Source organism: Natrix helvetica (genome assembly GCF_964273705.1).
Source record: "Natrix helvetica genome assembly, chromosome: 1".
NCBI lineage: Eukaryota > Metazoa > Chordata > Lepidosauria > Squamata > Natricidae > Natrix > Natrix helvetica.
The window spans coordinates 340,867,628-340,895,435 of record NC_138548.1 but is presented as its reverse complement, the minus strand read 5'-3'; the positions used below and the strand labels follow the sequence as shown (position 1 = coordinate 340,895,435).

At 46.4% G+C, this 27,808-nt stretch overlaps 1 protein-coding gene across 2 annotated transcripts in view; it reads left to right on the top strand.

Annotated features, from left to right (window-relative positions):
- The window catches only part of LOC309383079 (laminin subunit beta-1-like), a 112,751-nt gene that overhangs the window by 45,611 nt on the left and 39,332 nt on the right, over positions 1-27,808 (top strand). For both annotated transcript variants that reach the window (XM_081935239.1, XM_081935238.1), the window contains 11 exons: positions 1,237-1,425; positions 3,756-3,935; positions 6,986-7,098; positions 7,186-7,265; positions 12,529-12,685; positions 15,095-15,247; positions 17,539-17,697; positions 20,936-21,057; positions 22,868-22,988; positions 25,375-25,567; positions 27,287-27,430. In XM_081935239.1, coding sequence (XP_081791365.1) covers positions 1,237-1,425; positions 3,756-3,935; positions 6,986-7,098; positions 7,186-7,265; positions 12,529-12,685; positions 15,095-15,247; positions 17,539-17,697; positions 20,936-21,057; positions 22,868-22,988; positions 25,375-25,567; positions 27,287-27,430 — 1,611 coding nt within the window. The remainder of the gene's footprint in view (positions 1-1,236; positions 1,426-3,755; positions 3,936-6,985; positions 7,099-7,185; positions 7,266-12,528; positions 12,686-15,094; positions 15,248-17,538; positions 17,698-20,935; positions 21,058-22,867; positions 22,989-25,374; positions 25,568-27,286; positions 27,431-27,808) is intronic.

The following is a 27,808-nucleotide window of genomic DNA, read 5'->3' as shown; positions in this document are numbered from 1 at the left end:
TGCTGTTATAACTTTGAATGGTTGGTAACGAATGGTTGTAAATCAAGGACTATCTGTACAGGTAATGGCTGTTCAAAGTTACAACAGCACTGAAAAAAAGCGGCTTATGACCATTTTTCACAGTTACAACCTTTGCAGCATCCCCATCATCACGTGATCAAAATTCAGATGCTTGGCAATTGGATCATACTTATGACTATTGCAGCATCCCAGGGTCAAGTGATCACCCTTTGCAATCTTCTGATGAGCCAAGTCAATGAGGAAGCCGGATTCCCTTAACCACCAGGTCACTAACTTATCAACGGGAGTGATTCACTTAACAAGAAAGATCGTAAAACGGAGCAAAACTTAACCACATAAACTTTGGGCTCAATTTTGGTTGTAAGTCGAGGACCACCTGTATAGTATCCTGAATCACACATCTAGTTAAGGTCCAGGCAGAGACCCTCCTCTTTTGGATGGCCATCCAAGCCCACTGCAGGAACTCCTGAAGCTTTCTCCCCTCTGGCTGATGGCTCGCTCATCTTGGCTGCCTTGCTTCTTCCCCTCGGGAGTATCCTATGAGAGCACCACAATTGTCATGACTTGAGACCATTTAGGATCCCAAATTTCAGGGGAGAGGAAAGTCTGCGTCACCGTTTATTTAATATCTCCTGGAATAAGAGCCGCAGTGGCACAGTGGTTAGAAGGCAGGACTGCAGGCTTCTTCTGCTGACTGCCGGCTGACTGCAATTTGGCAGTTCAAATCTCACCAGGCTCCAGGTTGACTCAGCCTTCCATCCTTCCGAGGTGGGTAAAATGGGGACCCAGATTGGGGGCAATAGGCTGACTCTGTAAACCGCTTAGAGAAGGCTGTAAAAGCACTGCGAAGTGGTCTATAAATACTATTGCTACCCTGTTTCCCTGAAAATAAGACCTGCCCAGATAATAAGCTCAATTGGGCTTTTGAGCACATGCTCTAAAATAAGCCCTCCCCAAAAATATTGCGACACAGCAGCAGCCATGAGGTTACCACGCTCTCCGCCTCCTGCACCTCAAAAATAATAAGACCTCCCCGAAAATAACGCCAAGCACTTATTTCGGGGGGGTCAAAAGAAAATAAGACCTTGTCTTATTTTCGGGGAAATACAGTATAAATATTGCTAGATCAGGGGGTTGTCTTGGGTGGTATCCATGGAGGAGAATGGACACGAACGAGATGCAGGCACCTGAATCACTTCCCTGTCTTCTCCCCAGAATGCAACTGCAACGAACACTCCCACCGGTGCCACTTTGACATAGCCGTCTACCTGGCTACAGGTAACTCCAGTGGTGGGGTCTGTGATGAGTGCCAGCACAACACCATGGGCCGCCACTGCCAGAGCTGCAAGCCGTTCTTCTACCGCAACCCACTGGCTGACATCAGGGCCAAAACGGCATGCATTCGTAAGTATGTCACTTTCTCCTTGCATGCCCCAGGAACAACGATAAAATAATCTGAATCTATACACAACTGAAAGTGAGTGACTTTGCCAATTGCTTTGGGAAGGTTTCCATTCCTTCATGGACCCATTTCTTTTTCTTCCCTTGTGTCTGATTCTTGGAAATTATCTGGACAAGTCCCTGCAGTTTTCTTGGCAAGGTTTTTCAGAAGTGGTTTGCCGTTGCCTCCTTCCTAGGGCTTAGTGAAAGTGACTGGCCTAATGGTCACCCATCTGGCTTTGTGCCTGAAACAGGACAAAAAGTCACAGTCTCTTCATTTCTAGCCTGAGACCTTAACCACTACACCAAACTGGCTCTCTTGACCTTAACTCTATTTTAATTTCCCACTAGTTTCTTTGCAGAGGGACGCAATGGTTCAGCCGCTAAGATGCTGAGCTTGTCGATTAGAAAAGTCGATGGTTCGAATCCCTAGTGCCGCGTAATGGAGTGAGCTCACATTACTTGTCCCAGCTTCTGCCAACCTAGCAGTTCGAAAGCATGTGAAAATGCGAGTAGAAAAATAGGGGCCACCTTTGGTGGGAAGGTAACAGTGTTCCGTGCGCCTTCGGCATTTAGTCATGCCGGCCACATGACCACAGAGACGTCTTCGGACAGTGCTGGCTCCTCGGCTTTGAAACAAAGATGAGCATCGCCCCTTAGAGTAGGGAACAACTAGCACATATGTGAGAGGGGAATCTTTACCTTACCTTTAAATTGCTAGCAATTTTTAAACTTGTCAGCGATCAACATTTTCAGCACTTCCAGGATGTATTGATTTGTACGAAGGGCACTGTTGCTTGTAAGATATTATTGGAGCTTTCTTCCAGAGGAAAGAGCTTGAAGAAGATTATGTAATAAGCTGTCAGAACTCAGTTAGAAATGAATACTGCACACAACGGTCCCTGCATTTGATTCACGGATGATCCCCTATGAAGTGTTTTGTGCTGGATGACTCTGCACTCTATGATCCCATCACATCATCTCCTTTAGCCGTTAGTTCAGCTCAGTTCTAAATCAAGTGTTCAGTCAAGCTTTTTATTGAGACAAAAGCCTGAAATTACTCACAAGGTTTCCCTTCTTGTGGCTCTTCTCATGGCTCGTGACATATCAACACCAGGGATATCTGCAGGGGTCAGAAGTTCAATACGGTGGCATAATAGTCAGTTGACCGCCAATGTCAAATCTTAGCTCATGTGTGGCAAAATGTAAAGATCTAGTTCCTGGACATCTTCAGAGAATCAAATGTTTGCATTTCCTGTGCATTAGGCACAACTAAAATGCATATTCCAGCGTTTGTGTGTCATACCCTTTTCTCCAAGAATGTGTTCTCCTTAAAGCAGGGATGTCAAACTCAAGGTCTGCTGGCCAGATTTGGCCCACGGGATACTTAGATCTGGCCCGTGGGGCCACCCTGGAAACAGTGAAGGACTGACCTGTGGTGTCTCTGCCAGCAAAAAAGAAGTTCAAAAGGGCCACGCACAGCTCTCCTGGGCTCCGTTTTTGGCCACAACGGCCTCCTGCAGCCCTCTGCCAGCAAAAACAGAGCCCAGTCGGGCCACACAGGGCTTCCCCGAGCTCCATTTTCGCTGGTAAAGGGCTGCAGGAGGCTGTCGTGGCTGAAAACGGAGCTGCGACAAGTGACATTGAGCTGGTCACACACACTTTGGCCACGCCCCCCCCCCCCCCAAGGTCAAACTCAACCCTGATGTATCCCTCAATGAAATTGAATTTGATACCCCTGCCTCAGAGGGTAAAATGAGACGGGCCACTATCAACAGGAACAGGGACCCAGAAAATCTTGAAATTTTTTGTAAAACCCAAAGTTAGCCCTGGTCTTCCTGAAGCTGCTCCAATCTGAAGAGAGAGGTGAACAAATCAGTATTTCTGGAAGCCGCCATCAATGAGGGCTGGTTTTATGGAGCTTTAGCATGCTTTGCAGATAAAATTAATAGCAGCATGGCCTTGTTCTGCTCAGGGGTGGGTTCTAGCCGGCGTTACTGCCATTTTGCTCATGTGCGTGCTTTGCGCGCGTGGGATGCGCAATCCAGTGGAAATTGTTGTGCACATGCCCAGAACTAAAAAAAAAAAGATGGCGGCGACAATAGTGGCGACCGGGGAACCGATTCAGGGTGTGGCCAGCCTGAATCATTGCAGGTTCTGCGACCTAGACCGGCATACCACTACTGGTTCAGCTGAACCGGTCCGAACCGGTAGAAACCCACCTCTGGCTCTGCCTATCCAATTTACCAATTTCTTCTCCTCCTCATACACACCTTTTCTCTTTCATCTCGTAGCCTGTGACTGTGACCCAGCAGGCTCTTCGGATGGAGGTGTGTGTGACAGTCATACAGACACAACGCTGGGCATGATTGCAGGACAGTGTCGTTGCAAAGAGAACGTCAGAGGTGTGCGTTGTGACAGCTGCAAAGAAGGCTTTTACGGCCTGAGCCCCAACGATCCTCTTGGCTGCCAACGTAAGTAACAAGGCTGCCTGGGGAAACCATGTGGCTGCAGGAATAGAGAGACTAAAGGGAGTCCTCGACTTACCACCGCAATGGAGCCCAACATTTCTGCTGTTAGCGAGACATTTATTAAGGGAGTTTTGCCCCCATTTTGCAACCTTTCTTGTCACAGTTGTTAAGTGAATCACCACGGTTGTTAAATTAGTAACATGGTTGTTAAGTGACTCTGGCTTCCCCCTTGCCTTTGCTTGTCCGAAGGTCACAACTGTCAAAAATATGAATCAGTTGCCAAGCAGCCAAATTTTGATCACATGTCACAGGGATGCTGGCACAGTCATAAGTGTGAAAAATGGTCATACGTCAGTTTGTTCAGTACCGTTGTAACTTTGAATGGTCACTAAATGAACTTTTATCAGTCAAGGACTACCTGTACCTATCACACTCCTAGTGGAGCACAATAACTGTAGAAAAGTTATCATTCTGAAGACTTCCTTATAAGCCAACATGCTTAAACATTGCTCATACCCCATGTGTATATGCTAAGGATGCATTGCTCTAATTAAAAAAAAATACATTAAAAAGAGAATATAAAAGTAAGCACTCTGCAGAGGGAAGCACCAGCACCAACTTAATTTAGGTTTTTAGCAATGCATCTGGAGCCTGGGCCCTTATAGTCCCCAGAGAAGCGTTGTAGACCATTAAAATAACAACAATGCAGGATGTACATCTCCACGCAATGCACAGTTGAGATTTAGGAGCTGTGCGCATTGGCCTGCCTGCAATCATCTGCAACTTATGCTTACCCATCAACCTCTTTGCAGGGTAGAAATGGGTCAACGCAGTGGTGGGATTCAACTAGTGTAACAACCAGTTCGCTTACAGCGTGCTTCAGGCACGCATATTGCATTTGAAATCAGCACTAAATCTTACCTTTCCCTGCAGCTCCAGTGAGTAAAACATCTCTGGACTTCAAACAAAGGAAATATAGGACAGAATAGAGCAGGGGTGGGTGGGTAGGGCCAACTGATCGCCGGAACTACCGATTCTCCCAAACCAGTCCGAACTGGCTGAATCCACCCCTGGGGCAATACACTTGTGCAGTTCCGGACAAGTCTAAATCAAGCTTAGTTGACCATACCCAACATGACAGCCATTCTTTGAGAGAACCTCTAACATGCTCCCAAAATTCCAGATGTGCCCACTGGCTTAAAGAGAGTAGGAAACCAGGCTCTATCAGTGCAGTTACCAGTATCTCTTATGCAGCTAATTATTTCCCACCCTTCTGTCTCTATTTACTTAAACAGTACTCCCTGTTCTTTAGTCTTGTTTTCTTTAGGCAAAACAACTATGGAATGGAAATTCTTTAGAAATTACTTCTTTTGGAGCAAGGTGAAGAAACAGCTTGTACTACGTGTGAATTCTCTTAGCAGAATCTGAACATTGAGGTTGTACCATGTTGGGTGGAGCAAAGTGGTTGGGAGTTCTCTCTAACTTTGCAGCCATTGAGTCTGCTATGTTGGGCCTTGGGGAGGGGAGATGTTCAAGCAGAGAAATGTGTGCCTCAAACCTCATCGCAACACAATTGGGAGGTGCTTTGCAAGCTGTAAAGTGAGGATTGAGGGTTGCATGTCATTCTTGAGCTATGAGGCCCTTGGGGCTCTTTTAGCTTAGTTATTTTCTTGCAGACGTTTTATTGTCCAACGAGGTAACATCATCAATGCTAGAAGGATGTGGGGTTTGCTTTCTGTTTATATACAAGTGGATTGTTCTGTCAATGTTGGTGGGCGTGTTCTTGGTAATTCCTTCATTAGGCTATTGTTTACCATTTGTCTGAATTGATAATTCCTTGATTGAAATGTTGCTTACCAATTGATTGTTTGTCTAATATTAATCTTGGTATTAATATCTGCTTACACTAGACATAAGGACAGTTTTCCCCCATTCTATTACTCTGCTAAACAACTAATTCCTACAATACTGTCAAACTATTTAGTAAGGCTGTATTACTATTATTCTTTTCATCTTTCCTATTACCTATCTCCTTTTCTACTTATGACTATAACTTTGTTGCTTATATCTTGACGATTTATATTGTTTTATTTAGTTTCCTAGCATGATTTATGTTGATGGCTAATTTAGTATCCTATGACTATTACTAAGTGTTGTATCTTATGATTTATGATGAATGTATTCTTTTTTTTTAATTAAAAGTTTTAATAAATTTTACAAATATTGCCCCCTCACCTTCCCTCCCTCCCCCCTCCCTCCCCCCAACCTCCCAGAGCAAAATACAGGGTATAAACATTTAACAATCATATGCTAACATAAGCTAACTGAATTCGACATCCTACCTCCTCTTGTGCCTTAATTCCCCTTTTGTTATGCTAACTTTAGGTAAGTTGTAACATTCCTTATTCCTTCACTCATAAGCTAATTGAAATTTTTTAGTCCGATATTTATTTTGAATATAGTCAATCCATCTTTTCCATTCGAACTTGTATTTCTCATCTGAGTGGTCCTTCAAGTATTCTGTAATTCTGGCCATCTCTGCTAGATTTATTACTTTTAGCGTCCATTCTTGAATAGTAGGCAATTCTTCCCTCTATGATGAATGTATTCTTATGATGACTATGACCATGATTTATCACTCATAGCTTTTATTACACTGAGAGCTTATGCACTGAAGAGAAATTCCTTGCGTGTCCAATCACGTTTGGCCAATAAAGAATTCTATTCTATCTATGTTGATTGCTGGCAAGGAGGTGCAATCTTTTAGCTTTTTGATCGTCTCCTTTTAATGATATGTAGTTATTGTTTATCTCTGCGTATCTGTTGAGGAGAGCAGAGAGAGCGATCCCCACTCCCTTCTAGCACTAATGATGTTACTTACTCGGGTCATAAAACATCTGCAAGAAAACAACCAATCTCAGAGAACATCAAGGACCTCACAAGCCTGAGCTACAAATATTTTCTATCGGTCCTCGTGAGTTTTAGGTTGCCTACCCCATTTTTAAAAGACCAGACACAGAATCCCACGGGAAACTACTGTTATGTGTTCTCAGCCTGCAGGTGTGACCCACGTGGGATCATCACAGATAGCAGCCCCTGTGACCAGATCAGAGGTGATTGCTATTGCAAGCGCTTTGTCACTGGGCAATACTGCGACCAGTGTTTGGTGAGTGACGGTCATATCAGTTGGATTTGTGCTGTGCCTATTTTGAGCCCAGTCCCTAATGGGTATGTTGGTCCTTCTCTTTCACAGCCTGAATACTGGGGTTTGAGCTACGACGTGGCAGGCTGCCGAAGCTGTGCTTGTGATTTCGGAGGTGCCTACGACAATAGGTAGGACTGCAGTCAGCCAGACATCAAAGGGCAGAAGGAAACATTTTAAGTGGCTCCCGAGAGATTGTCTGTTTCTCCACAGCTGAGAATTCTGAATGGACAGATCCTGAAAATAGAGCTTCACAAATTGACTCTGTGGCTAGTGGTCAAATTCCCTAATAGCACCGATAGCAATAGCAACAGCACTTAGACTTATATACTGCTTCATAGAGCTTTTACAGCCCTCTCTAAGCGGTTTACAGAGTCAGCATAATTGCCCCCAACAATCTGGGTCCTCATTTTAACCACCTCGGAAGGAAGGAAGGCTGAGTCAACCTGGAGCCTGGTGAGATTCGATCTGCCAAATTGCTGGCAGCCGGTGATCAGCAGAAGTACCCTGCAGTACTGCACTCTGCGCCATTGATGGGTTCCTACCGGTTTGGACCAGTTCAGGTGAACCGGTAGTGGTTTGGTGGCCTGGGTCACTGTAACCGGCAGCTTCCGAACTAGTTTTCTGGGCAGCACCGTATGTGCCTCCATCTTGTTTTTTGCTTCTGTGCATGCGCAGAATAATTTTTAGTGCAATGTGCATGCATGCACAGCGCGCAAAAAAGCAAACCAGCAGTAGTGCCTGCCGGAACGTGCCGTTTAGAACCGGTTCCAGCTCCCTCCCCCCGCCCATCCTCACCAAGCTTGCCCTGCCCGCTGCTCACTGATTGGCTGGCTCACCAATCGCCCCACCTGCCTCTAAGAGTCCTATCTAAACCTTAAAGTCTTAAAGTTGTCAAGTCTGAACACCCCTGGGTTTTTTTTTTTTCTAAAGGGTTTGGGGTGCAAGGCTCTTGTAACTTGACAGCTTTAAGACTTGCGTGCTTCAAATGCCAGAGTTTCTGAGCCAACATTTTGGTTGCTAAGCAAGAGTGTTGTTAAGTGAGTTTCACCACATTTTACAAGTTAGCCACTCCCACCCAGTCACATGGCCGGCAAGCCACTCTCACAAAGCAGGCCACACCTACAGAAGAGGTTCTAAAATTTTTTGAAACCCACCACTGGCCGGAACCCACCCCTGCTCTGTGCCATCACGGCTCATACCCTTAAGCAGTTCACCTCAACAACACTAATATTTTTCAGCATTGTGCACAAATAGGGATGCTAGCTTTTGGGTATCAAAAATACTTTAAGCATTTTTTAAAACTTTCATGTTAAACTGGTTAACTTTCCTTTTAACTTTTTTTAAAACTGGTTTCACGTTTTCTAAATTTCCTTGTAAACAACGGGATTTATGATTTTAGAAGACACTCCTTGCTATGCTTCTGCACTGCTGTGAACTGTAATGTTGTGATGACCTAATAATTTCTCCAGACAAATGCTTATCCCTTCATTTGTTTATTCAAATTAACACAGAGGTGTAGAATTGCTTCCATTTCATGCAGCTGGGAGACTTTTTTTCTTTCTTTCTGTACGGAGTGAAATTTCACAAAACGATGACCTATATACCCGAATGAATTTGAGAAAACCACCAGGAACCAGACCAAAGTGCTTTGGGGACAGGGGCTGGTCCTGGGGGCCCACTTTACTGGGTTCTCAGTGTCTCCCCCAAGGCCGTGCCTAGCTTAGCAATAGTTATTGTCAAAGTTTTCCTCTGTGTCCTAGTGCCCTCCGAGTTACGCTTCTTTTTGGCTGGGTGAACCAACCCTCTGATGAGACGAAGCCGTAGAGAAATACAGGTGGCACCTCCATTTACAATTATAATGGAGGCCAACTTTTCTATTGGTATCCAAGACAGTTGTTTAAGTGAGCTGCGTCCCATTTTACCAACCTTTTGCCATAGTTATTAATCACTGCGGTTGTTAAGTTGATAACGTGGTCATTAAGTGAATGTAGCTTCCCTCGTTAATTTTGTATGTCAGAAGGTTGCAAAAAGTGATCACACGATCCCGGGACACTGCCACCTATCATAAATACATTCTAGTCGACAAAGGTCTGCAATTTGATCACGTGACTGTGGGTTGCTGCGAACGGTCGTAAGCGTGAAAAACAATTGTGTCACTTTTTTCAGTGCCGTTGTAACGTTGAATAGTCACTACACGGATGGTCATAAGCTGAGGACTATCTGTGCATTCAGCTGTATGCCCGGCTCGTTCATCCCACAACACTGAGCACTTCTATGGGCTGGGATGGGGTTGGGTTCTCATGCTAACACAGGGGTGTCAAACTCAATTTCATGGAGGGAGGGACGCATCAGGATTGTATTTGACCTTGGGTAGGGGCGGGGTGGGAGTGGTCAGGATAGGTGTGGCCAGGTTGACATCACTCGTGTTGCGGGCCCCTGTGGCACGAGTGCTCTGCCAGTAAAAATGGGCTCCCCAGCTCCGTTTTCGGCTGGGCCAGCCTCCTGTAGCCCTCTGCCAGGTCGCACACGGCCCTCCCGAGCTCCGTTTTCACTAGCAGAAGCACCACGGGCTGGTCCTTCAATGTTTTCAGGGCAGTCCAGCGGGCCAGATCTAAGCACGCCATGGGCCTGATCTGGCCCCTGGGTCTTGAGTTTGACAGCCCTGTGCTAACACCTCTACCGAGGAGCTGGTCCAATTTTCCTCCAACTCAACTGCCAAGATCTCAATTCACAACACAGATATTTTGAGAGGCGAGATGCATACACTTCTTGGGACTTGGAGTGGGGCCCGTTTCCCCTTGAACCTTCCAGGAACATGGCACTCCCCCTTTTTCTGCAGCTGTATCAGTGTCCTATGACCTGATACAAGGCTTAGGGCAGCCAAGCAGACAAAAAAATATTTGTTTTTCTCATCGCAGAAGTAAACATGGCAAGGCAAGAAAAGGATTGCAAGAGAGGGCGTGGGTGGAATTTTGGAACCCCTCTAGCGGGAACTTCAGCTGTCGGCTGTGATAACATCCATTGCGTTTTGCAAGTCTGAATCGGAGAATTTGGGGAGAGCCACGGTGGTGCAAGAAATGTGATACTCCTTATTGCATCCAGACCTGTTTGGAAAGGACTGACTCGGCCTTGAATTTTTGCTTGCCATAGCAAAGCCTAACTTAGAACTAGGATTCCTTGTTTGAAGTTGCATTTGAGAACCGAGCTCTCTTCCTGACCAATAATAGGCAGACTGTATCAGTAGAGTCACCATCTCTCTTCTTCATGTCTCAGTTTGCACCTTTATCCTTTCTTTGCAGTTGTTCTTCATCTGTACTGAGTGTCATGATCTCTTATGGCTCCCTCCGTTAGTCTGGATTGTTAATTATGAATATTGATAAGAAGCACCATAGTAGGCATATCACCAGATTACAGGGATAAATGTTAGCAGAGGAGCTGCCCTTTAATACTATACACCTGTGATGGAGAACCTATGGCAAACCTGTGGAGCCATCCATGCGGGCATGCCAGTCATCACCCAGGTCAGCTCCACTGCACATGCCTGCACGCCTCCCGCTGGCCAGCTGATTTTCGGGTTTCTGCTGGGAGACACAAACATTCGTGGGAGCTGGGGTGGATTGCACGAGCATGCATGGGAGGTTGTCCGCATGTGCGCATGAGCAGAGAGGTGGGGGATGCGCCCCCTCCATGCCCCATTTTTGGTTCCAGGAGGCTTCAGGGAGGTCTGCTAGCACCAAAAATGGGGAGCAGGGGAGCACAGAGGGGGGGTTGCACATGCATGCATGTGGGGCGGGGCCTGCAGGGGGGCATTGAATTATGGTGTTGGCACGTGCACATGCTTTTGGCACTCAAGGGAAAACAGGTTCGCCATCACTGCTATATACTACATACCTATTTGCATTACAGGTAGTTCTCAACTTACAAATTTTCATTAGTGACCATTCCGATTTATAACGGCGCTGAAAAAAGGTGACTTACAACCAGTTATTGCTCTTGCTTGTATGGACCCTGGTGGTGCAGTGGTTAAAATGCAGCATTGCAGGCAAACTCTGCCCTCAGCCTGCTGTTCGATCCTGACAAGGCTCAAGGTTGACTCAGTCTTCCATCCTTCCTAGGATGGTAAAATAAGGACCCAGATTTTGGGGACAGAGAATATTGCATAGCAGGGGTTCCCAACCCCCGGTCTGTGGACTGGCACCAATCCGTGGCATGCCAGAAACTGGTATGCGCAAACAAACGAAGCCCCATCCGCAGGATGCAGGCAGAATGCAAAACCACGCCCCGTCTGGTCCGTGGGAAAATCTCTCTCCACGGCAGTGGCGTAGCGTGGGGGGTGCAGGGGGGGCCGGCCGCACCGGGCGCAACATCTGGGGGGCCGCCCTGACTCGCCCTGCGCCGCCCTTTGCCGGACTGTGGCCGTCTCTTTCCTCCCGAGGAGGAGCTCGAAGGGCAGCGGGAAAAGGCTCGACTGAAGGGAAGCAGGTGCCGCGGGGGTGGGAGGCGCACCAGGGGCTTCGGGAAGGCGCCGGCTTCCCGGGGCGCTCCAGGCGGAGCCGAAGGAGAGCGGCGCTGCGCTGCGCTCCGTCTGCCCGCCGCTGCAACGCCACCGCGTCCTCCCGCTCCGCCTGGAGCGCCCCGGGAAGCCGGCGCCTTCCCGAAGCCCCCGGTGCGCCTCCCACCCCCGCGGCACCTGCTTCCCTTCAGTCGAGCCTTTTCCCGCTGCCCTTCGAGCTCCTCCTCGGGAGGAAGGCAGGAGGCCAGCATGGAGAGCCTCACTTGACTGATGCCGACCCAGGGGCAGCTGCAGTCGGGCCGCCCTCGCTTTAGGGGGCGCAAATTACTTGCCTTGCCCCGGGTGCTGACAACCCACGCTACGCCACTGCTCCACGGAACTGGTCCTTGGTGCCCCAAAGGTTGGGGGCCGCTGTTATAAAGCACAATGGAGTAGTATATAAATTTCAGTATTATTGGTATTGTTAGTGCTGTTACAACATTTGTAGCATCCCCAAGGTCACATGAACAAAATTCAGGTGCTTGGCAACTGGCATGTATTTACGATAGTTACAACATCCTCAGGGTCACATGGTCACCATCTGCAACCTTCCCAGCCGTTTTCTGATCGGCAAAATCAATGCTTTTGTTTAATTCTCTTAACAACTGCAGTTATTCGCTTAACAAAAAATTGTAAAATCGGGCGCGATTCACTTAACAACCGCTTTGCTTAGCAGTAGAAATTCTGGTCTCCACAGAGGTCATAAGTTGAGGACAGCCTGCCTGAAGCCATTGGCACTGTTGAATGTTGCCTGCTTTTTGCCAGTCCCATTCCATTTATGTTGTTCAAAGGCTTAGCTAAAGGGGCCTTATTTTTGCTGTTGTGCCTTCTGTCTCCAGATGTTCTGTGAACGATGGCCAGTGTCCCTGTCGGCCCCACCTTATAGGCCGTCAGTGCAATGACGTGCAGCCAGGGTTTTTCTGTATGCCCTTGGACTACTACATGTATGAAGCTGAACATGCCACTGGTCTTCCTCCAACCGATCCAGATCTCCCAGTAAGTATGCTGGGCAGAGGAGGAGGGAATGAACTGGATAGGACGAAAAAGCTTTGTCTGTGTCTAGAAAACCATTGTCATTTATTTAAGAATTCGATAAAGAAGGACGAGGCTGCGGGTGGTCTGAGACTGGCTTAAGGCAAATTTGAAGACTGCTTGAGTGCTAGGGAATACAATCCTATTTCCTAGCCTACTAAAAGGCTGCAAGAGGCTATCCAGAGATGCTGTACTTGTATGAATTACCCCTGGAAAGGGTATGGCTGACCATTTTCAGCCTGTTCTTTTGGAATTGGGGACAGAGATTAACCCCATCCATGAGCTGAAATCACACATCAAATCTTGTTGGTGCAAAAACTCAAAAACTCAAGGTGCTGGGGGCTGCTTTAAAGAGAAGTTGGGAGTCCATGTATTGCCTCTGTCTAGTCCAGGGGTGTCAAACGCAAAGCCCGTAGGCCGGATCCAGCCCACAATGTGATTGGATTCGGCCCATGGGGCCGTCCTGGAAAATGTAAGGGGCCGGCGTGCATTGCTTTGGCCCAGTCTACCCAATGCGAAGAGGAAACATCGGGCTAGCATGACTTCAGCCCAGTCTACCCAATGCAAAGAGGAAACATGCCTACAATTTGGGGAGTGCTGTCAAGCTGGCCATGCCTACCCAGTCAGCCACACCCATCCAGTTGGCCATGCCCACTTGGGTCCCCGAGGTCATCCACAGCCCTGAGTCAGAGAGGGATGAAATTGAGTTTGACACCTCTGGTCTAGTCCAGTGGTTGGCAAGCCGCGGCTCGCGAGCCACATGCGGCTCTTTACACACTTTAATGCGGCTCTTCTGTGTGCCGGGCGCCCGCTCCCCTCCCTCCTCTCGGGCACTTCAAAACAAGCGCCCCTTTCCCTTTTTTCTTTTCGACCCACAATGATTAGGGAGGATCCTGAAGTCGGGTGGGGACGAGAAGCGAGGAGGCAGAAAAAGAAACGGAGGCTAAGGAGCTTCCCCCCCGCCCCCTCCCAGCAAAAATCTAACCGGAGAGCCGGGCGGGCAGTAGCAAATTAGCCGATCACGCCGCGTGATCGGTTAATTTGCTACTGCCCACGTGGCGTGATCGGCTAATTTGCTACTGCCCGCCCAGCTCCCCAGTTAGATTTTTGCTGGGAGGGGGCGGGGGGAAGCTCCTTAGCCTCCGTTTCTTTTTCTGCCTCCTCGCTTCTCGTCCCCGCCCGACTTCAGGATCCTCCCTAATCATTGTGGGTTGAAAAGAAAAAAAGGAAAGGGGCGCTTAAAGTTTCAAAATATTGGAGCAAAATATCGCTTCAGAGGCAACAGTTCTCATGGGGAATTAGCCCTGGAGTTTCACTGCCCCACCCGGTCAAACCTCGCTTTCCGCGCATGCCGCGTGATCAGCTAATTTGCTACTGCTTGCCGGCTCCCTGATAAGATTTTTGCGGGGGGGGGGGAGAAGCTCCTTGGCCTCCGTCTCTTTTTCTCCCTCCTCGCTTCTTGGGGCTCCACCAATGGGGGAGCAAGGCCCGCCCAGCGCCAGGCTTTGGGCTAACACAGAGGTCTGCAAAGTTGCAAAGTTGGCTGTTTTAAGACTGGTGGACTTCAATTCTCAGAATTCTGGGAGTTGAAGTCCACCAGTCTTAAGAGTCAATTTTGCAGATCCCTGGGCTAATATGATTGATGCCCTTGGTGGACTTCAATTCTCAGAATTCTGGGAGTTGAAGTCCACAAGTCTTCAAGCTGTCAGGTTTGAAGACCCTGGGTTTTTTTTTCTAAAGGGTTAGGGATGCAAGGATCTTGTAACTTGACAGCTTGAAGACTTGCGTGCTTCAATGCCAGAGTTCCTGAGCCAACATGACTGGAGGAGGAATTCTGGGAGTTGAAGTCCACAAGTCTTCAAGCTGTCAGGTTTGAAGACCCCTTGGGGTTTTTTTCCTAAAGGGTTAGGGATGCAAGGATCTTGCAACTTGACAGCTTTAAGACTTGCGTGCTTCAAATGCCAGAGTTTATTGAAACTAAAAACAGTGTACCATCCTATGTATTTTCGGTTTTTAAAATGTGGCTCTCAAAATAAATTTCAATCGTGGTTTTGGCGAGATTTGGCTCAGTTGAAAAAAAAGGTTGCCCACCACTGGTCTAGTCCAACACATTGCTATATTTGCCTGTGTATTTTTATAGTACTCAGAGCACATCACAATCTTGAGAGATTTTGGGTATCATCCAATGGAATCCCCTTCCCAATCCAGTTGGCTCAAGCAAGGAGTCCAGATCACACACTGTAGAGGGGAATATGGTTCCTTTCCATTTTGCCCTTGCAGATTTTAGCTCCTTTGGATTGTTGGGTGGCCAAGACAGAAAGACACAATCGCCCATAACAATTACAGTGAGATCTGCTTTCCTCCCGGTGACAGGGTGCCTTGCGGCCAGAATCGCCTGTGGATTGTGTGGAATATTACAACGGAGTCCAGAATGGGCGGAGGGTGAGGCTGAGGCGCCAGCACAGCACAATAAGGCTCTTGCAGCAGCGGGGGGTGCTCTCGAGAGCCCGACAGCTTCAACAAAAGGTGACTGTGGGGAAATGTCTGTGGGGAAAGTGATGCTGGAAGAGAAACTGGGATTGCCCAGAGCTCTCTGAGATACTAGTAGGACTGCCAAAGAAGATTCGACTTCCAAAGGGGAAAAGAGCAAATAAGATGGGATCTTCTTTCCCAGCTCACGTTCAACAAACTGGACTGGCAGCTGAATTTCACTTTGATCCCAGTGAAGGGATATTGTCCTGCACTGCACATGAAGTCCTAGCTTAGGGGAATTTATAGATAGCAATGGGTCTGATAACACATTAACTCCTTGCGTAGTACACAGCTCTTGCAGCGCAGAATCAAAAGGAGTTGGGCAATATATAAATTAGATCAGTGACGTGCGGTGAGGTTTATGACTGGTGAGGCACTGACACAGTGCTGACTTTCAAATATTTTTAGACTTGTGGACTTCAGCTCCCAGAATTCCACAGCCAGGCATGCTCAGTTCCAATTTAAAGCGACAGCATTTGTTTTTCTCCTTTGCTCCTTCTTTCTTTTTCTTTTTCTTCTCCTTCCCCTCCTTCCTCCCTCTCTCCCTTCCTCCCCCTCTCAAACACACACACACACACACACACACACACACACAGAAGTTGGATTGGACTATCTCTCCTACCCCTTCCCTCTCTCACTCACTCTCAAACAAACCCCCCCACACACAAAAGTTGGATTGGATATCTTTTCCAGTGGCTTGAAGAGTCTTTGCCTGGCTTCCTGCCTCCTCCTGTGGTCTCCTCAGTGCTCGCTTGTGCTCTCCCTCCCCAAGTGTAGTTTGATTGCAGGTGGAGCCACGTTGCCTTTTCAAACTTGTAATCAGTGAAGCTGGGCTAGATTTTTATATAGTTTTATCCAGCTGTGTGTGTGTGAGAGAGAAATGAATGGGGGCCTGGGGAGGAAGTCACTACACTTGGGGAGGGAGAGCACCAGTGAGGTTAAGCAGAGTCATCCACGGTGAGGCAGCAACTAGCTCAGCTTTTTCCTTTTACTTTTTTTTTTCATGATGAGAGTGGTGAGGCTGTGCCTCACTTGCCTCACCTGACTGCACGTCACTGAATTAGATACAGGCAGTGGTGGGATTCAAGTAATTTAACAACCGGTTCTCTGCCCTAATGATTTCTTCCCACAACCAGTTTGCCAAACTGCTCAGAAAGTTTACAACTGGTTCTCCTGAAGTGGTGCGAACTGCCTGAATCCCACCACTGGATACAGTTAGACCTCAATTTAGAACTGTAATGGAGCTTGATCAACCTGATTTTACATCCTTTTTTCACCAGACATTAAGTGAATGATGTAGTCATTAAGCAAACCAATTGTTTGCTGCGAACCAATTTGGCTGAAAACTGGATGTAAATGCCACTTTTTTGGGGGGGAAATTATAAAACATGATCATGTGACCATAAGATGCTGCAAACAGGCATAAATGCATGCCAATTGCTCAAAACGCTGTCACATAATTGCGGCGTATATGTGTGTGGATGTCGGAACCTCAGGACTAGTAAATAAATACCCCCAAAGAGGTCTATCGTAACTCTGAACAGTCACTAAGTGATAAGTCAAGGACCACCTGTATTTCCTATGTTCTTTTTTCTCTGAAAAATAGCTTGTGTTGTAGGGATGAAAGTGAAAACGGATGGATCCATGGATAGATTAGAGATGATGAAAGAAAGAGAAAAAAAGAAAGAGAGAGGGGGGAGGGGGAGGGAAAAAGAAAGAAAGAGGGAGAGAGAGAGGGAGAAAGAAAGAAAGAAAGAAAGAAAGAAAGAGAGAGAGAGAGAAAGAAAGAAAGAAAGAAAGAAAGAAAGAGAAAGAAAGAAAAGAGAGAAAGGGAAAGGAAGGAAGGAAAGAAAGGAGGGAGGAAGGGAGAGAAGGAAGGAAGGAAGAATGGATGGCTGGAAAGAAGGAAGGAAGAGGAAGAGAAAGGAAGGAAGGAAGAAAAGAAAGAAAAAGAAAGAAAGAAATATAGGTTCAAGAGATGGGAGAGGATGCCTGGAAATTGTTAAGCTCTGGGTTTTATTAAGCCAAAACGTAAAAGAATAAAACTCAAATCCACTGTGCTTCTCTGTGATTTAAACACATCTTGAGCTTGTAAGAAAAGCATGTGGTTTCGCTGGAATAGTAACTCAGTGGCATAGCAGGAAAGGCTTCCTCGAAGGTCTATTTCCACTTCCCAGTGAAGTTGCTAAAAACATACTCACAGAAGCCAGAAAGTTGTAAGTAAGAAACACTGGAAAGACTACGGTACCACGTCTTTGCTACTTACACTGCTTTTTTATCTACAGCCTGACGTGGAAGTTGTACAGCGGGAGCACACAGGGCATATGATCACATGGACAGGCCCAGGCTTTGCCTGTGTGCGCGATGGGGCTGGACTTGCCTTCGACATTGACAACATTCCTTACCCAATGGAATATGGCATCCTGTTCCGCTATGAACCTGAGGTGGGTAAAAATTGTTGGAGGGAAGACGGGTGGGCTTTGGATGGGCAAAGTCCTGGCCTTATCTTCAGCACATGCGTGGGAGCAAGAATGATTTATTAGAATAAGTAGCAAATCATTTTGGAGGAAATCCTTCAAAAATCCTTTTTCGAATACAATTGCTTTGATTATTTATACTTCTGATTTTCATGAATACATATTGGTAGGTCATTATTAGGTCAAAGTGCTAAGATTAAGAAATGGATTTGCAGAAGCACCTTCTCAACTTAGGTCTTATATTCTAAACCACAACTACATGGGTGATATAGTAAAAAAAAAAAAGAAGCAAAATAAATTATTTAGTGTGCGGCGAGAACAATCAGAACTGCTTGTGAATTAGCAGAAGCTTTATTGTTAGTCACTCTATTTTACACAAGAATCGCACCAGATTAACTGCATTGTTTTGGGAATGGTCAGGTGAGGCATCGGGGATTCTGGGGAAGGTCAAGCCTGTGCCACTTTCTACACTTTCTACAGACTGTAAGCTAAGCCCTCTCTTAATACCTCCTTCCAGTCTAGCTGGAGATTTAACCACCAGTAGAGCTCTGCTATAATTTTTGAGCCTGGAATATTGCAATATGATATATATCTAGACTTCTAGTTCCAAGGAGGAGAGAAAGCTCTCAATCCACACACACACACACAAACACACACACACACACACACACACACACACACACACACACACACACACACACACACACACACACACACACATATATATATATATATATATATATATATATATATATATATATATATATGTTGTATTTGTGCTGATAAATAAATAAAGGGAGACTAGTATAGATCTATTTCAAGCTATTTAGCTCTTATCAGCTAGCCATACCCTTACTGGGATTTGAACCTGGGCTGTATTACATAGTAGACAGATATATTAGCCACTAAGCCACAGGCTCTCCTCCTTTATCAGCTAAGTGACACAATACACACACACACACACACACACACACACACACATACATGAGCCATACATGTATCCATGGTGATACAGTGGATAGAGTCCAGTACTGCAGGCTACTTCTGCTGCCTGCTGGCTGCCTGCAATTTGGTTAATTCAGCCTTCCATCCTTCCAAGGTGGGTAAAATGAGGACTCAAATTGTTGGGGGGCAATATGCTGACTCTGTAAACTGCTTAGAGAGGGCTGTAAAGCGCTGTAAAGCCAGTGATAGGATTCAGCCGGTTAGGGCGAACCGGTTGTTAAATTGCTGGCTGGCCCCACCCCTTCATGCCCTGCATCTTCCACGAGCCCCAGAAGCCCCATTTTGGCTCCCAGGTAAGTGAAGGGAGGCCTACTAGGCCCCAAACAGGACGCAAAGTCTGTGGCACAGTCCCCCCCATGGACCATTTTTGCTTCCAGGAGGCTTACTAGGCCTAAAACGGGGCACAGGGGGGAGGCACGCCCTCCTGCGGCCTGTTTTTGCTCCCAGGAGGCTGCAGGGAGGCCTACTAGGCCTAAAATGGGGTGTACAGTGCCGCCACCCCCCCGTGGCCCGTTTTTGCTCCCAGGAGGCTGCAGGGAGGCCGAATGCTGCCTGTCACACCCGCCATGGCCACGCCCACCCGGCTGGTCATTAGGGCAGAGAACCAGTTGTTAAATTATTTGAATCCCACTACTGTAAAGCGGTATATAAGGCTAAGTGCTATGGCTATTTGTAATTATACAAATCTGTCCTTGTTATTATTAAAGTCCACATATATAAGGCCAAGTATGACCTTCAGCTTTGCTGATAGTGTAGTTTTCTTGGCAAGATCTCGGAAAGAGTTTGCCCTTGCCTCCTTTCTAGGGCTGAGAGAAAGTGACTGGCCCAAGATCACCCAGCTGGCTTTGTGCCCGAGACAGGACCAGAACTCACCGTTTCCCAGTTTCTAGCCTTGTATATTAAACATTACCTCACACTGGCTCTGATGACGGTTCTGCTGGCAGTGAAAATATTTAAATCATAGAAAACCAGAGTGGTGAACATATCACATTGTTATTCTGGGGCAAAATAGACCCAGATTCAAGTCCATGTTGGGTTTTGGAATTCACTGCATGTAACATGTATGCGAGAAAAAAATCTTGAGAGATGGTGCAACGACTTGCTGCCAAAGGAATCGTCAGATAAGAACAGGCATAGCCCACAGCTGCATAATGGGGAGAGAAAGAAGGGACATTTTTGCCCTCCCAAGGCTCCGGAGGTTTTCCTCGAGGCTGGAAACAGGCCCATTTCTGGACTTCCAGTACTTATGGTAGGGCCATTTTTCGCCCTCCCCAAGCTCTGAAGGCTTTCCTTGAACCTCTGGGAGGGGGAAAACGGGCTCCCCTGGGCTCCGGAGGCTCTCTGGAGGCTGGAAACAGGCCCGTTTCCGGACATCCGGTAGGCCTGTTTTTCACCCCCCCAGAGCCTCTGCGTGGGCCCTGCACTTACCTGGCATTCAAAACAGGCAGCGTGGAGACTCCTGGGGTGGGTGGGGGGGCAGGGTCAGCCAGTCCTTGCAACTATCGGTTTGGCTAACCAGATGAAAATTAACGGTTCACCCAAACCGGTCCAAATCTGCTGAATCCGACCCCATGTTTCCTGTCTGATCTACTTGGGAAGGCTGATATCGCATGACTTTGGGCCAGCCACTTTCTTTCCGGAAAATCTGTTTCACGGGTTGATTGTTATAAGGATAATATGGTTGATGACTCCATATGCACCACCAAGACCTCCTTTAGCGAAAAAAGGACTATGATAATAGCAAATGTTTGGTCAGGTTTTAGTGGTTTCTAAACCAAGCTTATCTTTTTCTTTAATTTAATTTTGTGATTACTGATTTGTTCTTTAATAATGAACCTTTTTTTTTGAGTCGGAAAGAGTTATGAAGTTTGGTGCAGTGGTTAAGGTGCTGGCCTGGAAACCAGGAGAATGTGAGTTCTAGTGTTGCCTTTGGAATAAAAGCCAGTTGAGTGACTTTATGCCAGTCACTGTCTCTCAGCCCAATTCATGTCCTGGGGTTGCTATTGTGAGGAAAATAGGAGGAGGAAGGAATATTATGCATGTTCACCATCTTGAATTACTTATAAAAGTAATAAGGGTGAGATAAAAATATAATAAATAAATGGAGGCCTCAAGAAGGATCTCCATTCTGTGAGAGAATTTGAGAAAGCACTATTTACTCTGGAGTCCTGTCTTTAAACCTGTTGTATCTCATCTTCAGTCCACAGAAGATTGGGAAGTTGTTGTCAGTGTCAGCTCGCAGGATCTACCAGTGAGTCCACGTTGTGGCAACCTACTGCCCTCTGAACAGGTGTATCAAGGGAGCTTGCCCCATACCTCCAGGTGAGAGGAGATGGGAGAAGAGGCGGGCAATTTTGGGGGATACTGAGACCTTAAACAAAAATCTTTAATTTTACTTCAAATTGCTTACTCAATGGGGAGGTTTATTACAGCCTGCTACTGCGCGTTTTCACTGCAGGCTTCCCACCACTAATGACTGTTCTTAAATTGATGGATTAGGATGCGCCTGACAAAATGAAACAGCACTGTGCCCTAAATTCTACATTTTCCTTTGATACTCAAGAATAGAATGTGTTTTTCAGCAGATGAATGTCTGTAGAGAGGCTCAAAATGTTAGGATGGAGCCGTGACCATGCACTCAACACTTTGCCTCTGTTTATGTCTGTCACATGTTAAAAAGGGATGGGACTTTGATCGCGTGGATGCAGCGGCCATCTTTAACTTCTTGACATTTCATTAGGTAACATCATCCGCGTTCAGATACAAAATACAAAAAATCTACAGCCAAGTGCTAAAATTTTCTGGAAAATAGTAATTATTCATTTTTAATAAGGCACTGTGTGGTACTCTGACTTTCTATCATTAAGGGATTTTTACTGGTAAGGAAAAGTTGGAAGAAGATGTGGGAGAAGAAAGAAGGGTTAAAAATGGAAGATAATTGCACCTGATATCTCTGAATGGGGTAGAGAGATAGGTTGCCAAATAATGACTTAGCCAACAAGTCTCTTTACCCGTGTTCCAATTGTAATATTGTAAGGTTAAAACTTGTGTTTTGGCGCAATTGACTTTTCTTCCATCTAGATCAGTGGTTCTCCACCTATGTGTCGCCTAAGACCATCGGAAAACACATATTTTCGACGGTCTTAGGAACCGAGACACCAATTGTATGGTTGGAGGTCACCTCAACATGAGGAACTGTATTAAAGGGTCGCGGCATTGGGAAGGTTGAGAACCACTGATCTAGATATTTGGTGCTGGCTTGACTGACTTTTTCCTATAATTAAACGAAAAGCTCCTGTGTTTTATGTGGTTAGAAAGTTATTGATATTTTGGTTTGGCCAAGAACCACCACCTGTGCCGATGGAATTTGATCCTGCATGAGACTTTGCCTCATCACTTCTATAATTTCTTTCTAAAACACGTACTAACTCGATATTTCTTTTCAAAGTTTTTTTTTTTTAAAAAAAAGATTATATGGCAAAATTCCATTTTGCATGAATTTTAGCTTCTAGCATTTGTGAGAGATTCTGATCAATTTTCTTTTCTCTGGCTTTCCAAACTCATTCTATTTCTCTCCTTTTCACTTTATAGATTCATTCTCTCTCACTCACTCACTCACTCACTCTCTCTCTCTCTCTCTCTCTCCCCCTCTCCCTCTGTCTCTCCAGGTTTACAGCTGGGTTGTAGGCAGAGGTGGGTTGATCCCGGTTCGGCCCGGATTGGGCGAACCAGTAGTAGCGGCAGCAGGAGGCTCCACCCACCTACCTGGACGCTTCTGCGCATGCGCAGAAACTTGTGCGCATATGCAGAAGTGGCATGCACATGAGCGAACCAGTAGGAAAAAAATTAGAAACCCACCACTGGTTATGGGACATCTCCTTCTTTCTAACAAGATGCTTAATAATTTGGCTCAGCAGATGAGCTTCTAGATGATCTGGCCCTACCTCTTCCTTCTCAACATGGTTGCCTTTGATCTTCAGATCTGGCAAGGGCAGGTGTCCATTCCCCGAAAGTTACTATCATAACTTTCTTGATTTATGAACTGGGCTCTTCATCTTGCCAGCATCTGTCTCCACCGTAATGCATTCTGTGTTTTTTCCTGACAAGATCTTTGCTTATCGTTCCTCCCCAGATACTTGCTTCTGCCAAGGCCCTTCTGCTTCGAGCCGAGAAACCGTTACAAGATCATCGTGCGGTTCCAGCGAGCAGGAGTGGCACAGCGCCATCCGGCAGCTTTCATCCTGGTAGACTCGGTGAGAACTCCTTTCTCTTAAGGGCAGCCCAGTGCTCCACTGTGGTCTAAGCTACTCTCCTTAAGTCTTATATTAATGCCTCTTCGTGAGATATTCATCTCATTTCATTCTCCCTCATGTACAAGTAGTCTTGGATTCATGACCACAGCTGTCAGCAGAGTTTCTGTTGTTAGCACGGTGGTTGTTAATGAATCACGGCTGATTTTACAACCTTTTTTGCCAGGGATCTTAAGCACATCACCGTAGTTGTTAAGTGAATTGCAAAGTCATTAAGTGACTCCATTTTCCTCTATGATTTTCCTTGTTTGAAGACAGCTGGGAAGGTCACAAATAGTGATCATATAATCCCAGGTTATAACTGTTATAAATACATCCTGGTTGCCAAGGGCCCGAATTTTGATGACCATGAGGATGTTGTGATGGTCATAACAACAAGGACCAATTGTAAGTCATTTTTTTTAGTGCTGTTGTAACTTTAAACAGTCATTCAATGAATAGTTGACGGTCAAGGACTGCCTGTATTTTGATGGTTATTTTTGTATTTCTTTGATTTCCTTTTCTTTGAGAGAGAGATAAATGAAGTAGATGGCGGGCGGGCGGGCGGGCAGGCGGGAGAGAGAGAGAGAGAGAGAGAGAGATTGAGATTTGACTTAGGTTTTTCCCCCCCACTGGATCCAATCTGGGTCAGTCACTGGCACCCGAGGCTTAGTCTTCCAAGTGTAAGGACTTGCCTCTCCTCTCTCCTCAAGAAAGTAGAACTCTCGAAATGGTTGGCATTTCAAAAGGAAACTGTCAGGCCTGGAAGCCATCTTTTGCATTGGGCCTTCAGGCCTGCCACAATTATTGCTGTTGGAAAATGGGAGGGGGGATTATATGGAGTATTTGAGATACATAGTCTAAATAACATTCCTTTCTCAGAGAGCCAAGGACACCTTACACTGCACCTGGAGTAATGTAACTGGGAGGCATCGCCAGTTGGGAGGAGGTCTGATTGGACCCTGTGATGGACATGTGGGTGTTGGGCAGGGACTTGAACTTTCAATTGGGGGGAGAAACCTGGAAGCTTTCAGATTCGGGTTTTCCCAGATGTGCCAATATGACATCTCTAATAAAATGGAACTTTGAGGGAACTCAAGCCTCAGAGTCTTCTTTCGTTGGGGGTGTTACTTGGAACCCTGACAGAAACCTTTACTGGGAGAAAATGATAGCAAGTCAAAGAAGGCATGATCTGATGATTCCCATGCATATCTGTTAGGTTAAAAGTGATAAAAAACCCTCCCCTCAGTCCGATACAGGGGAAGCCAATCCGCAGGTGCGAAATTGTTTTGAGAACCTCGTGCTGAGAAAGTGATAAGAAGCTGTTCTCAGGGGTTGCTTGCTGGAGGTGCTGGTGCTGAGATAAAACAGATGGCCCTATAGCCATTCCCTCCCCCCTTACATTCCCAGGAAGGTAAATCAAAGTACAGAATAGGTAGGCAACAGGAAAAAGGTTATAAAGTGAGGAATGCATCCAGGCCCTCCCCACCAGAATGGCAATGTCCCAATAGGGATCTATGGGACTGTTCTGACCTAGGCGTCACAAAATCACGGAGCAGCCTCCTTGTCCCAACAAAATTTATTAAACTAATGTCAATTCTTCTCATTCACCTCCAGCAAAGTCCCAGCAAACCGTCTTTCAAAGGTGAATTTGCAGCTACAGATCTTATCAGGCTTGGAGAGCTGCCAGGCGCTGTGCAAGAAAATACTTGGCAAAGAGTCTCTCAGAGTCATGAACAAATCTTCACACTAATTAAATGAACAAATTGTCTCCTGCAAACTCCCCTCCCCTTTTGCTCCTCTTTATTCCCTATGGGAGGGGCCATTCACTGTCCACCTGTGGCTTTACTCCTGAGTTGACCCTTACTCCTTAGCTGTTCCCTTCTCCTGCCAGCTCTGCACATGCGCACATCAGGAACAGCTCTAGCTGTACTTCTGCCCCACTGATCTCCGCCTCCGAAGGCAGCTGATAACTGTCGGATGGGTGCTGGCTCCATCTCTGCCTCTGACGCAGAGTCCTCATCAGAGCCTTCCCCAGACTCCAGGACTGGCCCATGTTCCTCCCCAACCTCCTCACTGTCTGAGTCTGCCACCAGCTCCATTGGCCACTGGCGGGCCCCAACAGGGACCTGACACCGAGCTTTCGAGGCCATGCTGGAGCCCATCTTCAGGGAACTGGTGAGAAAGAAGTTCCCTGAGGATGGGCTCCAGTATGAGTCCAAAAGCTCGGAAGACTCTGGTGCCGGTGACCGACCCAGATTGGATCCTGCAACATTATCCTGGGACATGTATCTTTGCTTTCATTAGTGTTTTTTCCCCCTCTAAGATTCCTCCTCCCTTTATCCCACAGCTGGTTCTTTTACCCTACGTGACAGAACTACCTGGTTTCCATGGTGACGATCCAGCTTCTGTGGAGCGCCGGGAGGCCCTGGAACACTATACATGCCTGGAATTATTTCGCATGGCCACCATGCCTGACCTGCCTGAGACCTGTGCCCACCTGCTCTGCAGCATTTCTGCCATCATCCATGACGGGGCTCTGCGTAAGTAAAAGAATGCCCCCCCCCCGACAGGTAGGAGAGGGCCAGTGTCTCATTCCCCCAGGGTGTTGAATTTTAGGAATCATCAGCCCAAACTTGTATGGACCGATGGTGGGAATTCCAGCTTTGGTCTTCTTGAATCTTGTGTAAGGATACAGCCCAGTGTCTGAAAATTAAATGGGGACAAACGTAGCAAAATAGTTCCTATAATCAGCAAGTTTCGATCTGAAGGCTGGAGGTTTCCTCAGGGTGGGCTTAATCTGTATAGGGTTTCCTGCCTAGGCAGGGGGTTGGACTAGAAGACCTCCAAGGTCCCTTCCAACTCTGCTATTGTGTTGTATTGTATTGTACATAAAACTACAGAATACAGAATAATAGAGTTAGGAGAGACCTTGTAGATCATCTAGTCCAATCTCCTTATACTATTTCTGACAAATGACTATCTAGTCTCTTCTTAAAAGCTTCCAGTGATGAAGCTCACATAACTTCTGAAAGAACTTCTATTCCATTGGTTGATTGTTCTCAGTGTCAGGAAATTTCTCCTTATTTCTAGGTTGAATCTCTCCTTGATCAGTTCCCATCCATTATTGCTTGTCTGGTCTTTCGGGTGCTTTGGAAAATAGGTTCTCCCCCTCCTCTCTGTGGCAGCCCCTCAAATATTGGAACTCTGCTATCATGCCTCCTCTGGACCTTCACTAGACTAGACTAGCCGTGCCCAGTTCTTGCAACCATTCTTCATATGTTTTATCCTCCAGGCCCTTGCTCATTTTTGTTGCTCTTCTCTGCACTCTTTCTAGAGCAGGGGTTGGCAACCTTAAATAAAGAGAAATTTGGACCCGTTTCCAACAGAAAAACAACAACACCGGGAGCCACAAAAGTCCCTAGCCAGAAGCCACCCATTCAGTTCTGGAGCCGACCGGAAGTCTGGTTTCCGCACCATAGAGTCTCCTCCTAGCACAGCGTCATTTTTCCTCTACCTAATCGAAAGCCCTATCAATTATGGAGCCCACTGGAAAGCCCACCCCTTGCTATAGAATCTCCTCCTGGCACACGTGCTTCCCCCCCCTGGCCCAAACTGGAAGCTCCTCTCAAAATGGTGGCACCGACAAGTGACAGGGAGACGCAGCAGAGGGATGAAAGAGCCGCAGGTGGCTTCAGAGCCGCGGGTTGCCGACCCCTGTTCCAGAGTCTCAGCATCTTTTTTATAGCATGCTGACCAAAACACTTAAGGAGGCATTACGAGAGAAGTATCAGAAAGGGAATTTCTTTTGAATGATTGTTTCTGAATTCTGCAGTCAGATAACCTCATTTCCAGACCTGTGCCTGAAATGTCCAAAATGTACAATCATGAGGTCTAGAAACCTTTAAAGTTTTCAAGCTAATAAAGCAAGTGCAGGGAATATCAGGAATGTAGAGCAGTTGCCTGATTACTGCTGAAAACCACGTCTTGATTCCTCAATTATGATCTCCAATAGCTTTTTGGAGTTCCGCTACATAATCTACTGCATAACATAAGCAGGCATGTCCCTAACACTTCTCGCCTTTTAAGACAGCTTTAGAGGAAGGAGTTTTACTCTGTGTGCCATGGAGACATTCTCTCACATCCTCCTTCATCTTCTCACCCAAAAATCCAAGATCTGTCCAATCTGACTTGATTGCAGAATCTCTCTTGTGTTCCACTTGTAACCCTAATTCTTGCATTGCTGTTTCTCCCCCTCTAAGCCTGCCAGTGTGACCTCCAGGGTTCCACCAGCAGCGTCTGCCGTAAACTGGGAGGACAGTGCCAGTGTAAGCCCAATGTTATGGGTCGGCAATGTGACCGGTGTATCCCAGGCACTTACGGATTTGGACCTTATGGCTGCAGTTGTGAGTAGCTAAGGCTGGACCTGCCTCATTTTTATCTTTTTTCAAAGTGTATGCTTGGCAGGAAACACACAAACACAATCACTACCAGCATTCAAAGTCAGAGAGGGATGAAACAGCTGGTTGAAAGCAGGGTACTCTTTGTTTATATTGTGGCACAATGTTAGGATATAGGATAGATAGATAGATAGATGATAGATAGATAGATAGATAGATAGATAGATAGATAGATAGATAGATAGATAGATAGATAGATAGACAGACAGACAGACAGACAGACAGAAGAGATGATAGATAGATAGATAGATAGATAGATAGATAGATAGATAGATAGATAGATAGATAGATAGATAGACAGATATAGACATTAATGATGATAGA